The sequence below is a fragment of the Schistocerca americana genome, chromosome X (genome assembly GCF_021461395.2).
Source record: "Schistocerca americana isolate TAMUIC-IGC-003095 chromosome X, iqSchAmer2.1, whole genome shotgun sequence".
NCBI classification, from domain to species: Eukaryota; Metazoa; Arthropoda; class Insecta; order Orthoptera; family Acrididae; genus Schistocerca; species Schistocerca americana.
This window is the reverse complement of record NC_060130.1, coordinates 620,909,370-620,925,369: the sequence shown is the minus strand read 5'-3', so window position 1 is coordinate 620,925,369 and position 16,000 is coordinate 620,909,370. Positions and strand designations below refer to the sequence as shown.

Below are 16,000 nucleotides of genomic sequence, written 5' to 3'. Positions count from 1 at the left end.
TGAAATAATTGAAATTGAAGGCTGCAAAACAGCATGTGAGAGAAACATTTTGCCAATGGAATTTAACGTTTTGTATGGATGGGTTGGACAACTTATGTTATGAAATAATCTGTGTATTCATTGCAGAACTACAATAGCACAAAAGCTGCCTCAAGCTTACGAAAACAATTTGATGTTTTTTCAGCATTTATGTGACCCAACTATGGCACAAAAATTTTTTATTTACGTTCTCAAATAGGGAATGCAAGCCAAATGTCAGTCTACTTCAATACACTACAATACATACACTACAATAAATAATGTAGGGAAATGTGGCATACAAATGTGTACATGTGGTGCTGAAAAACAGCGGTGGCCAGTGATGTTCAGCATTATGGCTGATGGATAAAATTGCCATCGTATGTGGTTTTTAATCAGAAAACAGTCCCAAAGGGAGAAAGTTTCCCTGCTGGTTTTATTGTAAGAGCTTGTGATGGCAGGTGGATGACAGATGATCTGGTCCTAGACTGGATTTCATTAGTGTGGAAAAAGTAGCCAAGAGCTCTTCTTCACTCAAAATCAATGCTTTTGTTGAATAGTTTTCCCAGGTACACTGGTAGCTGAGTGAAACAAAAACTGAAAAAAGAAAACTGGCAGCCTGACAAGTGTGTTGCAGCTTTTGAATATGTGTATCAATCATCCATTGAAAATTAGCATAAGACAATTCTATATCAATTACATCTTGAACAAAGCAATGCCAGGAAGCTGGCTACTTTGTGGTCAATATCAGAAGAACTTGACATAAAAAGAAACCACACACACACACACACACACACACACACACACACACACACAGGACACACACACACGGGTAGGTATAAAGAAGTTCACACAATGTTGCTTTTCTTTTTTCAAGAACAGCTAATGTAAATGCAAACAAGGTGTAAGTTTTTTTGCCGGTACGTACTGTTTTCCTGCACAGTATTGCGAGACATGCAAGGAATATTGATAAACCTGAGCAGTCAGAACGAAATGTACAGATTAAATAAAGCAACCCTCAGGTAGAAGGTTGCTTTGAACTTCACAATGCTTAACTATTGTGCAGTGCCTTATTGTCATTATGCCTTTACTTTTCCAGCTTGTGGACTGATTGACATAACTAGTTATCATGGGACCTACCGTTTGGACAAGGAAATGAATCAAAGGCAATTTATATTTCAGCATATACATTTACACCCCTCCAGGGGTTGTAGTCAGGATTGCCTGTGATGTGGGCTTGTAGTTAATATACGGAACTCAAGTTTATAATAAGAAACTGTATCAGTTTATTTGCTCATAAGGGTTGCAATTGGTACAAGAGAAGATAACCCCAGTAGCTCCAGATCCATCTTGAAGGGGAGGAGAAATTGCCACAGTAAAGAAAGTAAGCCATTTAGTATCTACTCTAGATGGTGGCTTGGAACAGATGCCATGGCTTCTAGAGCCCTTAGTCTCATAAGTCAACTGATCCTGTGGTGTGATTTGATTGACAGAGAGACTTTGCTGACGATGATTTGACCTGTTCTGGCATGAACTAATCGATTTTTGTTGTATCAGTGGAAAAGTGATAAACAGAAAGGCAGCCCCTTTGTGAAGCTTAAATGATAAATGTTACTTGCAATCGGAGCCTGGGAGCATCATGTACATCTATTCCCCTCTCCCTGAATTCAACAATTGCAATCAGGCTTAAATCTAGGGATACCAACTTCTTAATTTCAATTAACAGTTCAGTATTTTAGTTTCATTTAACAATTTTAATTTTATTTAACAATTCACTATTTTAATTTAATTTAACAATTCAAATCTTGGAATGTGAGTATAATTGTTACATGACAGTATGGTGACTACAGTTGTTGGCACAGAACTATGATGGTGCCAGTGTTAGAAAGGCAACCAGAGCTGGCTTCAGAGAGAGTTTTAAGGAGTAAAAACAACTGAAATACTTGCACAACAAGGCTGAGAAGATAACGTGAAAATAAGCAACATAAGTTTACAGGTCATTTTTCAAGATTTAAGAAAGAGGCAAATGATTGATTTCTAGCATTATTGGAGGAGATAATGGACTTGATGTGATTTGTAATAGAATGTGGGCTGTGTGACGTTGAGAGGCCTCCTCATCAGACTGCAGTCAGTTTTTAAGACGACATGGACACACGGTGTCCAGTGTCCTTATGGTGACTAGGTAATCACCAGGAAGGCACCATTCAGTTGCCAACCTCATAATAAGGCAGATCAAAATTACAGAACAGAATTTTGAAACAGAACATTTTGTTTTATGTGTAGTCAGGGAGCAGCACTGTAAATAAAATTTTAAGTTAGTTAGCCCCACTGATTAAGAACTTGAAGTACCACTGTAATTACTTAACTGATAAAAGAAAAGTTGCCAAATTGAAAATATGTTAATGTGGAGAAGGTACCAAGTCAACTGCTTGATTGAATCTTTTTTAGTATCAACCAGAATGATGTATGAAATTAAACAGATTTAACTAAAAAAAGTATAAAATAACAACTGCAGAATATTACACTTCTCATTGCATTAATTCATTTTATAAACAAATAATGAATCATTAACAGTAAACACCTGAAGGGTGATTCCCTTAACCTAAATTTATGTATCACAACAGTAAGGTAATTAAGTTCAGTCACAATGAATAGAAATATTGTAAAAATAGCTCATGACAATAAAATATCAAATGAACAGATAAGCACAATAATAAAAGTTTGAAACAGTCACAAAAGTAAGCAATTCATAAGACAAATACAAAATAATACTTTTAATTAAAGAAGAGTGACATTGAGGAATTGCTGTTTAGGGCAATAGAAAAATAAAAGTTGTCATTAACTTTTGCTCTTTATGTCGGTACAATCCACTGGAACCTGGCCAGACACATGATCAGCCAGAGTGGCTGTAAGCATGAGTCACGTGGAACAGTGTTGAATTCAGTGGTGATTGAACAATAGGTGGTTCAGTCCTGTGGAGAGTGGGATCTTTTTCCTACAAATTCCTTCAAACCACAGCAGCTACCTTCTCCACATTAGTGGCTTGTGATGTGCGTCCTTGTTGCAAAAGTTTTCAAATTTTGTAAACTTTGAAGATAACTTTGCCACACCAGATAATGGTGAATACCATGCAGTGACAATGCCTCTAGCAAAATAATGCAAACATATGATGAAATCACACTGTAGTAGAGGCACATAATAAAATATAGAGGAATAAGCAAAAGAGGGTAACTAGGCTGAAAAGGGCACCCTTTAATTTTTGGGATAATGGGGAGTGTGCAACAAACAAATACAAAAAGAGTGATGGATTTGTAGTACAGGGGCCTGCTAGTCTTGTGAAACCACATTACGACCATAGAGAACCACATTAGAACACAGATTGGTGCACAGAGGAGAAAAGACTGTGTGACTAATGTTGTTTGACAAAGGGTAGATGTCGACAATGGACAGATTTTTGGCCCATAGCAAGCAATCCAGTGGGGGAGAAGTTCTGTCCAGGCAGTGGTAATATCAAATTAACATGCTAGAAAACCCTGTAAGGCACAGAGGTAACTTCACAACCAATATATATGCTACACTTACACAAAGTTTCTACTTAATCATAACCAGTGAGGCAAAAGCTCACAACAGAATCATCAATATGGCTAAGCAAAAGAGTGACATAGAAAATACTGACATTATTTCCAACTCGAGACTTAAGATTCAGTCTTAATCCCTGGACCATATATTATATGCAGGAATAGAAGGAAATTACAGTAACATCTGTGTAACAGTTTACTGAACATTTGCTTCTGTTCTGAACAGTTCCTTCAGAGTTTTGCTGATTCCACTGTGGAAGATACTATATCACTGTCTTTATACTATGGCCGGCCAGTATGGCCGAGTGGCTCTAGGCGCTTCAGTCTGGAACCGTGCGGCCGCTACGGTCGCAAGTTCGAATCCTGCCTTGGTCATGGATGTGTGTGATGTCCTTAGGTTAGTTAGGTTTAAGTAGTTCTAATTTCTAGGGGACTGATGACCTCAGATGTTAAGTCCCATAGTGCTCGGAGCCATTTGAACCATTTTTCTTTATACTATGTTAAGTGATCAAAATTAATTACAATGTTCCAGTCTGAGAGCTGTAATTCGACATTGAAAGGTGATGTGAAATGCAATATCCAGAATGGTCCATCCCAGGGGAACTTAAATTTCTTAGTTCTGCATGGTTTCTTTGCAGTTTGTTGTAACATTATGTAATTTCCTACTTAGTATAGTGCCATCCTACCATTCTTACGATTACGGAGCTGTTGTCTCTGTGTCACAGCTGCATTATTCTGATGAACTCTCTACCAAATCAGTTTAAATCTTTTGCACAGGTTTTTCACTTCCGTGGAATTTATCACAGAAAGCGACTTCTCGGTCTTGAAAGGGTAATGCAGTTTGTGACTATAAACAACCTCATAGAGACTCAGTCCTATTGTCTCATATACCCTTACATTGCATGACAAAATTGCATGGTAATAGATGATCCCAATCTCAATGTGAGCTGAGCACATAATACAACAACATTTTGACCTATCACCACTGTTTAATCAACACGTTCAGCCCTATCATTACTCTTAGGGTGAAATGACATAGTTCTCCATATTTTTAATTTAGGTACTTGATATATCTGTACCATAATGTTGGACGTAAAGTGTGCCCCTTGATCTTTTATAAGGGCCTTTGTCTAGATAACATGTATAAGTGATTAACATGGCAAATGCAAATGTGAAATCTATTACTTTAATAACTGGTGTAACTGCAACTGTTGAATACAAGCATGTAAACGTGCATGCATTGTGTTGTAAAGGTGCCAGACGCCAGTTTGTAAAATGGACTTCATGTCTGTTGCACTTGGACAGTCAAACAGGGATGGTTAATGCCGTTTGTGGATGACACTGGAATCATCCCATTTGTGCTCGATTAGAGGCAGATCTGTTGATCGAGCAGACCGAGGCAATATGTTGACACTCTGTAGAACGAGTTGGATTACAACAGCAGTATGTGGGCAAGTGTACGCTGTTGGGAAATACCCCCTGAAATGTCGGTCACAAATGTCAGCACGATGGGTCGAATCACCAGATTGACGTGCAATTTTGCAGTCAGGGTGCACGGGATAACCGCGAGAGTGTTCCTGCTGTCATATGGAATCGCACCCCAGACCTTAACTCCAGGTGTAGGTCCAGTGTGTCTAGCATGCAGACAGGCTGGTTGTAGGCGCTCAACTGGCCTCTTCCTAACCAACACGTGGCTATCACTGGCACCGAGGCAGAACAGACCTCCACCCAGCCCTCTAATGGCTAATGCTCGACACCACTGAAGTCGCAAATGGCAGTGTTTTGAGGTCAGTTTAATGCGTGCTAGAAGTCGTCTGGCTCGGAGCTGTCTTTGAAGTAATCAATTTGTAAGAGATTTTTCTGTCACGGTGGTGTCAACTGCTGCTCAGATTGCTGCTGCAGATGCAGTATTGTGCGCCAGAGCCGTATGCTGAACACTATGGTCTTCCCTCTTGGTAGTGTGATGTGACCATCTGGATCCCGGTCTTTTTGTGACTATACATTTTGTGACCACCGCTGCCAGCACTCGTGTTCAGTGGCTACATTCCTGCGCAGTCTTTCTGCAAGATCGCAGAAGGAACATCCGGCATCTTGTAGCACTATTAGACAACCTCATTCAGACTCAGTCCAATGTTGATAATGGCATCTTTGTAGCCTTAAAGACATTCTCGATTAACATCAACTCACCACGTCTGATCTCAAAGGTAACTAATGCTCGAGACCATTATAGTATGTACTTAAAGCAGACCTGAGTTGAATTATCATAGTGGCACTATTGGCGCCACTCTAATGCGATTGATGTGAAATTTAAATATACGTAATCTTTTAGGTGTAGAAACACGCCCACCGTCTTCCATTTACATCACACGACTCCTCGGTGTTGTGATTATTTTTTTCTGTCACTGTAGTAGTAATAAATGAGTGACGAATGCTTTTGCAACTGTCTCTGCAGTCACGTCTTCAGTCAGTATCATAACAAGATAGTGAAAGAAATGGTCAGTGTTCGATCAAACGTATCTGTTATTGTGGGCTGTTATGGGGAAACAGTCCCACAATATCGAGTGCTACAATTTTAAAAGATCCTGCTGCTACAGCCAAAGTTTGAAAAGGTTTATTTGGTCTACACCCTTGTGCTCTCTTAGCCGGAGAGAAACAATTTTAAATATAATCGTCTAAATCTTTCATTTGTTGCAGCCATCAGTAATGGCCTGCCATGCATGCTTGTGTAGTGCTTTTTCCATTGTGGCATGCCTATGTGCTATCGTGGCATAGTTGCAGTACGTGCTTGCGGATAGCCTTTGCAACTACTGTCCATTCTCAAGAGGTGTTGTCTTATCTAAAACATCATCTCTCGTAACAAAATTGAGCGAGGTACCCAATTTTTTACACTCGGCACCATATTCTTGTGGTAAGTATGTCATCTACTTGCAGGATCTTAACTTTCCTACTCATGGCATCTGCATACTGGTTTAACTTGTCCAGCATATGTTTGACTGTGTAGTCATATTCACTGCATTTCAAGGCCCATCTAACAAGTCTGCTACTGGCACTTTTTGAATTCAAAAGGCATTCTAAAGTCATATGATCAGTAGTTACTGTGAACTGATAACCACATAGGTAACACTGAAAGTAATGGGTGCCGAAAACAAGTGGCAGAAGTTCCTTTCCTGTGGTGATGTAGGTTTGCACAGCTTGATACAGCAGATGTGATGCATAATGGATTGGTTTTTCTTTACCGTCTTGTATTTGACTCAAAACGTAGCTGACAGCGATGCTGCTAGCATCAGCTGACAAGATAAAAGATATCACATTATCCGGGTGAACCAAGTTAGGTGAATTTGTAAGAATTTCTTTCAGTTTGAACATAGTACTCTTGCTGTTCACTGCCCAGGCAAAAAAAATTCCCTTCTTTAGTAATTTTGTAAACCCTTTCATGATGTATGCATAGTTCTCCACTAAATCAAGATAGTTATTTGTTAACCGAAGAAATGATTCCAATCCTCTAACTTCCACTGCGTCCATTAATCGCGGCTCTGGCCTCACACCATCTGCTAAAATTATGTGGCCTAAATAGTGTACTCCTGATGACATGAAACTGAACTTTTCTAATTTTGTTTTTAGATTAGCATCACTAACACTAGTTAGTATGTTTCTTAGTCATACTGCACGCTCTGTCATGGTGCTTGGAAAGACAGTTATGTTATCCAGGTATACTAGGCATATGACTAACTGTAAACCTCATAAAAGTAAATCAGCAAAACACTAATAGTAGCAGGGGCATATCCGAGGCCAAAAGGCATCCATAGTTATTCGTAATGCCCGGAGGACACAGAAAAAGCTTTATTTTCCCGATATTCCATTGCCATAGGAATTTGATAGTAGCCAGAGCACATATAAAAGACAGTGAAGAATTTGCATTTGCCAGGGTGACCCAATGTCTTCGATTTTACCTTACAAAATTATGTTTGCACCTGAGTGAGTCCAACCTGCCTTACTGGATTCACTTTGCGGAAGGGGAGCAAGGGGCAGTACAGAACTGCTCCCATTTACTTTTTCCATATTCGCATTCCTTCGAGCACCTCACCAACATATTTTGTTTGCCAAGTGATGCTGTAGAGATGGACAATTTCTCCTTTGTGTCCGCTCTTTCTACAATAGGCACATGCCAGTGCCAAACACTCAGGAACCCTGTGACCTGAGCATTTACAACAAATGCAGAACACTTCAGCAGTGAATGCATATCTAGTGGGATTAACCCTAGTGAAAGATTGGACCAATTGCCTTGCCTTCTTGCATAGAAACATAAGTTGTATGGCCTCACTTAATGTATTTGGCAAAGCACAATTGTGTATGGCACTTACCTCTGGGTCAGTCCCATGGACAAATACATCTTCACAACGTACTTTCCTGAGAAGTTCCTCATTCCCCTAGTACACAAGTACACCACAACACAACCCTGATCTCCAGCTCTAAATCCTGTCTGAAAGTTTGGCATAGGATGTAAATTTTTTCCTTACAGCAGTTAACACTGTGTTTATTTCTATATCTATCAACTAGCCCTTTCGAAAGGAAATCAAATGCCTTGATAGTTTGTTAGCCCTTCCCCGGAATTTACAAAAGCATGAGTCTCTCCTTGCAACTTCACGTCGGTGACCCCTGCCAACATTTCATGACCCCTTGCAGAGAGTTTCCGTACATCATTAAATTTTGTATGAAAATGTAGACATTTATGCCTGGTTTACCTGCAAAGGTGAAAAACCATAGCAACATCAGTTACTGGCTGGAACAGAACTGCCTGTGGGAACCCCAAAAATGTACAAGCGAGGCTGGCTGTGGGTACAGTGCTGCTTTGCAGCTTCCATTTACTAATACCTCATTAAAGGTGCATTTGCAGATATTCATTCTCCACCCGGAACTGCATTTCTGGATCCATCTCCAGGTGGCCCTGTGACCTGGTTGTGGGCATCCCTTTAAACTACAAACATCAAACAAAGTCTTCAGCAGCAGCTTTTGGCAACATCACTGGCGGTATCAGCTTTGGTGCCATCTTCTTTCTAAAAGCAAAGCTCATGACTTACATTTGTTTATCGACAAATGGCACGGTAGTAACATGGCAGCAGCATCTGACATTGGGATGGTGCAGGGTCATGTACCATGACATGACCTCGTGCGAAAATGTCAGAGGAGGTGAGAGAAGTGGGACGACCCTGCACAGCTGTAGCAGTGGTGGCAGCTCTGGCTACACTGCGGCAGGCAGTCCTAACTGATTGCGCTAAGTGATCCTGATTACGCTAAGTGATCAGTTGTTGTGTCAGCACAGAGCCAGACTCCCCCGCATAATGATTTCACACATCTGCTCATGTCTTAGTAATTAATATGCATCATCTCAAAGCCGAAAACAAGATGAATCCGGCATCCCGATTCTGATGACAGTTTTTGCACTCTACATGGTGGTGTAGTCAGGATTGGAAAGTGGCATGGGCTTATAATTAATATACAGTACTCAAATTTAGAAAAAGAAACTATATTGGATTATCTAGTCATGGGGATTATATGCTAATGATTGTCGGGGGGTGAGAGAAGGTAACTCCAATAGCTCCAGGCACATCTTGAAGGACAAGGGAGATTGCCAAGATAAAGAAACTAAGCAATTTAGTGGCGGCTCAGAACGGAAGAGAGAGAAGTTTTTCGGCCACCACTTTGAGAGTCCTCAGTTGCACAAGTCACAGGATCCTGTAATGTGATTCGATTGGCATGGCAAGTTTGCTGTCAACAATATGGCCTATTCCAGTGTGAAGCAGTTGATTGTTGTAGTCTCTGCAAGAAAAGCAATGGATGAAAAGGCGGTCTGTTTGTAAAATTTAAATAATAAATACTACTGACATTCGGGACCTTGGAGCACCTGTCAAAGTATCTGTCCTTCAATAGTAATCACACACTTTTTTTGCTGGGATCCATGGCGTTTCAGGTCTTCGAACGTCACTACAGTAAAAGCTAATGCCACAACAGCCAAAGCAAACTGACACTGTGGTTAGTGTTTCAGGCTACCAATGCTGAGGTCTTTAGTTTGATTCCTGGTAACCACTTCAAATTGAAAGGTCTGGAAAGAGGCCCACTTGGCCTTGTGAGAGCAACTGAAAATCCACTTCAGTATAAATGCAGAAATATTGATGCACACGCACCAAAGTAGTGTTACATCAAAAGGTTTACAACAGGCAAGATGACAGACAACAATTATTTAATTATTTATTAGCACCAAAAGCATTATTAGCTTTTTTTGGGGGGGGGGGGGGGGGGGGGGGGTTTACGAGCGCAAGATTCTCAGCGCATTACGACTATGGATTCCACACTAGTTGGGTGTGATTTAGGTCTAGATAGTATGGCGGTAATAGGTAGGGAACTATTTTGTTGCAAAATTTTGTCAGTGGAATAAAGAGAGGAAGATTGATGCTCCTTAATTAATGCGTGAAGTTTGGCATGTTCTGCCTCCGTGTATTTTTAACCTTTTTCTGGTCATTTATCCTTGATAGGCCAAAGTTTTCCTCTTTCTGTCATAGAGGAAAAGTGACCATGAAGCAAAACTGTACTTATACATCAATCAAACATTACCTGGTACTCTTGTTTGACAACACGTGGTGGACTCTGCCTCATTGCAACATTTATTCACAGTGTAGCGTGTATCAATAATATAGAAAACACTGGCCACTCTAATTCTGTTGCTTCATTTTTTAATAAAAAATGTATTCTTTCAACAACACATATTAATTCGTTCATTCAGGCACCTTTTAAAATCAAATTCCATAGGTGCAACACTTTTCTCTCTCACTTTCTTTGCTAGCCTTTAAGTCCTTTTCTATGTACTTTTCATTATGTCAGAGAAATTGCTGTCTAATAATACATTTACTATATGCATTTTACTTCTTCTGTTCTGAGAAGATATTTGATTTCTGCTCCGGTCGGTATCATGTCCCTCCTTCTGTAATTTGCACACCATTGGCTTATTTAATAGTTGCTTACTAACATCTTCTATCATGTATCACACCTTTTTCATTCTCATTGCCATTAAAATTAATGGCATTAACAGAAAGTTATCATGGCTTCCCGCAAATGTATTTTCGTGATTGCTTTTTGTGATCACTTTCCACACTTGCACTGTGAAGTAACTATGTACACTGCTTTGAATTGGAACATGACTGTGCCTAGTCATGTGACCAACTTAGTTCTCACTGCAGCCTAGTCACCAGTTCACCTTGCTGACTAATACATATTATCAGAGCAAATTTGCTTTAACAGTGCATCCCAGATTGAAACAATAGACAAACAGTGTGATAGAAACAGCTTACAATCCATTTAAATCTGCATGTACATAATACATTGTGCAAGCCTCTGTGCAGTGCATGGCAAGGGGTATTTTGTTCCATTATTGGACACAATGCAAGTTTCTGGTCGAAGGTGGAATGAGTTAAATTCTTGGCAGTGAATAAATTGTGATTAAAAAATAATTATTCATAATACTAGGATGATTTCCATGTGGACTTTGCATCCAAGGATTTTGAGTGCGGAAGTTTTGTGGCAGACTGAAGATAGGAAATTGGAAATCTGGAAAACTTGAAAGTATTCCTTACTGGCAACTACTTTTTCTGCTCGAAAAGCTTGTGTGGTGTCTGGAGGTAATAAAGCCTCATCAGTGCTTAGGGAAATACTGTTTCCTATTAAATAATTTTTCTTATTTAAGATATAATACACATTTACTGCATCAGTTTACATATGCTAACGGCATTGACTTCTAACCTGAAGTCTTTTTTTCTATTAGTTTTGAAATTTGAAATAATTTTCACTGCACAATACAAAGAGTGTATAACAATTTAATTGGATACATAAAAAAATTTACTCACCAAACAGCTGCAGAACACTCTCTTAAAAGAAGGTAGTAATTAGGCAAGCTTTCAGAGACAGTGAGCTCATGTGGCTCAGTTGGTGGAGTATTGCTGTGAATGGCAAATATCCTACTCTATAACACCCTTGTAACTTTGCCATGTGTGGAAAATACAGCATATGTTGTATATAATAGTTTAATTATAGTTGCTAGTCTTCTTACAGTGCCACATGTGCCTCTGTTAATTCTTGAGACATTTTAGGCAGTCATAGATAGTATGGTTGTCTCAAGTTCTTACATGTATGTGATGTGATAATGAAGTGATGTGTCCTTTCTTTTTTAGCCTTGCTGCCAAATTTGACCTGAAGTCAAAGAGCTATGGCAAGCAGGAACAACGGCATTTAGTGATTTCGAGGAAAGTGGAACCTTTCCGCATTATGAAAGCCCTTCTAACACCAGGCTACACCAGTGAAAAATATGAACTTGTGAGGCCAAAAGGTCCACAAAGGCCCACAGAATCGAAGGAAAACACTTAAATATTTAAACACTAAAATTATTAAGTTACACATTTTCTTGAACATTTGAAGAAACTTTTATAACTTAAGCCTTCAGGCATGTAGTTACACTATTTAAGAATCCTCATGCTAGCAGTGTCTTGTACCAAAATCAGTATTTTGTATGTTTTATTAGACAATAGGCAGAACTCTGTAGTAACAATGTAATGTAAAACTTGAATAAAGTAAACATGCACAATATTTTTAGATCTGTTTTGTGTAAAAATTGACCAAAACCATAATTAATTGTGTTATCATGTTAACTTTAATCTGGTCAGTGGAAAGCATGGGAAGTAGAGTTTAAAGTAGGTGTAAATAATCAGTCAAAAGTTACAAAGTTATTGAAGTGTACTAAGTATATTAATAGTATTTATGTATGGAATTTCATTTTTAGCATCACATACATATTCTCCTTTTTGTGAACTTCTTTTTTTAATAACTGAAGTTGCTTCTTTTGAAACTATATTCTGCTTTTATATGTGCTACTAATAGCATCATGTGTGTGTGTGTGTGTGTGTGTGTGTGTGTGTGTGAGAGAGAGAGAGAGAGAGAGAGAGAGAGAGAGAGAGAGAGAGACACACTTGATGGACTCAGAGTGTAAATAATATGTCGTGAAGGCACAGGTTTATGAACCTCGTGGTAGAAACTTAGTCACAGACTCACAGTTTTTATTTATTTTTAACCTGAAAACAAAATTTTGCTCTCAGTACTTAAGAGAACTGGACAACTGAGTGAGTAAAATGTGTTTGTAATTGTGATCCAAGAAAAAAGTGGGCTGGGGTGTGAATGGGAATTTGGTTTGAGGAATGAAGGGCAGTCCATGCAGTTGTGCAAAGCTACTGTGCCAGAGTGGTGTAGTGGTTAGTGCATCTGCCTAGTGAGCAGGAGACCCTGATTCAAACCCTGACCTTGGTATAAATTTCCATTCGTCACTTTAGTCTGCATATATACATCACAGATGTCTGAGACTTAAAAAGGTCTCTGGAACCATATAGTTTCATTTCGGGGGGGGGGGGGGGGGGGGGGGGGAGAAAGACTGCTCTACTAGGGAACAAAATGTGTCATTGAACTTCTGGCCAAAGACCAAACTTCTTTCAGGTCTGAAATGGGGTACAGAATACTGCTGATAATAGATTATGTTTTTAGAGCTGGTATCTGTTTTTGCCAGAGAGCTGCGTCGAAAGTTCTTGGTCTCACAAACATGTGGTGACAGTGCCAATGCTGATCATACCCACTTATTCAGCAGACTGACACAACAGACACTGCAACAGGCTCCAAGTTTTCTAACAGATAATACACAATATAATGTTTACACAGTTCGTCCAAGTTAATGAGCAACTCACTGTAATATAGCAATAAAAAATTGACACCCAACAGTTACATGTTGCAGTCATATGAAATCCCTTGCCTAGTGACTGCACCATTGTAAATGACAATCGGATAGTTTGAAGCACATGTGATGCACACTACAACAAATTATTTAGTCACTTGTTGTGGGGTATATTTGCAGCAAACATGGAATAGTTGAGTTGGGTTCAGTTGATTACCCTTTATTACTGTTGATTCTGTTCTTGCCAGAGAAAGAAAAGATCTACACTGCATTTGTCATGAAGTGATGTAAAATCTCAAAAAGTGTGAAAATATTTATAAGAAAATATGTGCTTTGAGGAAGGCCATATGCATCTACATTTGTAGATTTTAAAAATGCATATGACTCCATAACCTGTGATATGGTACTTCCAAATCTGATGATATTAATAACATAATGCATGCCAAGAAGGAGGCAAACTGTATCTATGTTTGTAGATTTTAAAAATGTGTATGATTCCATCAACTGTGATGTGCTACTTGCAAATCTGAAAACATTAATAAGAGAAGCATATTATCACATCATAACCATACTCAAATCCAAATCGAAAAGCAGGGTCATCAGTTAAATACGGTTTATAGCATTGAAAGTATGTTTATTACAAACACCATTCTACAGCCAGAACAAAACTGAATTCTTGGATGGAGAGTGCAGCTATTTATACAAACACTGGATATTTCAGAATGCTGGTATTTATGTAGAATACTCCAGAATATAGAAGCATTATAAACACAAGATTACAAGAACCTTCCAGAAATGATAAATACTCAGTAACAAATGATTGCTGGTTGTTGGGTGTAAACTGACAACCGACAGCACGCCAGCCAGTGACACTAACCGCTACACCACCCAGCAAGAACCACAGCTTGTGGCATTGCTCCCTCTACTGGAGTAATAGTGATTTGCTGTTTCAGAAGCTCTTTTTGGAGCCAACTACACTGTGGCTGTAGAAATTGTCAATGGTCGTCTGAATGGTGCCACTGGCAGATCCTCATGTTCTGATCTTGTTACAGCCACTTCATTGTGATGAACATTGTAGGTGGCACCTCCCATCAAAGGTTCATAATAATCGCAAGGGTCTTCACTTTACTTGAACCACCCATCACCAGTCTGCATACCTGAAATGTAGTAGGGCTACATACAGAGGACATTGACGTTGTCTCTAAGTTTTTGTCTTTTTGATGAAGGATCATAATCCTCAACTTCGTATGTGATGTCCGACAAGCGACAAAGGATACGCTACAGTCCAAAATAGCACTTTAGTAATTTTCTGCACAAGTGTAAAAATCCATACCAAGTCTCCAATGCTGTATCTCAGTGGCCAGTGCTTGTCATTACAGTGCTCTCCGTCTTTGCCCGGGGCATCCAGTATCCATATGCAAGCCATTGTCTTGCTTCTTCAGTCCTGGTGATGAATGGTTTCACGTAGTTATCCTTAGTATCATCTAGTTGAAGTTGGAATAGTGCATCCTTTGTTGTTTCCGCCTCACAACCGTGGAGCGGAAAGAATGGTACGAAGCCTGTGTTTTATGTGGATGTCACGATGGGCAGTATTTACCCTAACCTTCTGTTCGACATCCTTGTACATCAAGAGCATATCGCCAACCAGGAAAATAATGACATAACTGAAACTTCCTGGCAGATTAAAACTGTGTGCTGGACCGAGACTCGAACTCAGGATCTTTGCCTTTCGCGGACAAGAGCTCTACCAACTGACCTACCCAAGCACGACTCACGGCCCGTCCTCACAACTTTAATTCCGCCAGTACCTTGTCTCCTACCTTACAAAGTGCAGAACTAGCACTCATGGAAGAAAGGATATTGTGGAGACATGGCTTAGCCACAGCCTGGGGGATGTTTTTAGAATGAAATTTTCACTCTACAGCGGAGTGTGCGCTGATATGAAACTTCCTCGCAGAGTAAAACTGTGTGCCGGACCGAGACTCGAACTCGGGACCTTTGCCTTTCGCAGGAGAGCTTCTGTGAAGTTTGGAAGGTAGGAGACGAGGTACTGGCAGAATTAAAGTTGTGAGGATGGGCCGTGAGTCGTGCTTGGGTAGCTCAGTTGGTAGAGCACTTGCCCACGAAAGGCAAAGGTCCCGAGTTCGAGTCTCGGTCCAGCACACAGATTTAATCTGCCAGCAAGTTTCATATCAGCGCACACTCCGCTGTAGAGTGAAAATTTCGTTCTAATGACATAACTGTCAATATGACTGGTTTACAGGACGGACAGAAAACCAAACGACATTTTTTAAAAACTTTATGAAACAACAGTAAAATTAATCAAAATATCCACGGGTATGCTGCCGGTCTATAGTGTCCAACGGGCACAATATTTCGACGATCAAACATGTCGCCATCATCAGGTGAACTGACGGACTGAGCTCCTGTGAACGTGCCAGCACGGAGATCTGTACGCTATGGCTGCTCAGAGGGAACTGGGTTCGGTCGCGGCGGCGGCCGATTTAAATACCCTCCGCCCGCGGCGCGCTCCCTCCGCCGTCCGCGCCCAGCGCCACGGTCGCGCGGTGGAACAGATTGCGACGGCGTCTGAGATGACGTCGGTGTGATGGCTCTGTCCGCCGTGGTCGTCACAACTATACGT

General features: G+C 40.1%; 1 protein-coding gene across 2 annotated transcripts in view; it reads left to right on the top strand.

The window, feature by feature from the left end:
• Positions 1 to 12,227, top strand: part of LOC124555731 — a 139,748-nt gene extending 127,521 nt beyond the window's left edge. For both annotated transcript variants that reach the window (XM_047129752.1, XM_047129753.1), the window contains one exon: positions 11,816 to 12,227. In XM_047129752.1, the coding sequence (XP_046985708.1) occupies positions 11,816 to 12,008 (193 nt within the window). In that variant the 3' untranslated portion in view covers positions 12,009 to 12,227. The remainder of the gene's footprint in view (positions 1 to 11,815) is intronic.
• The last annotated feature ends 3,773 nt before the right edge of the window (positions 12,228 to 16,000 follow it).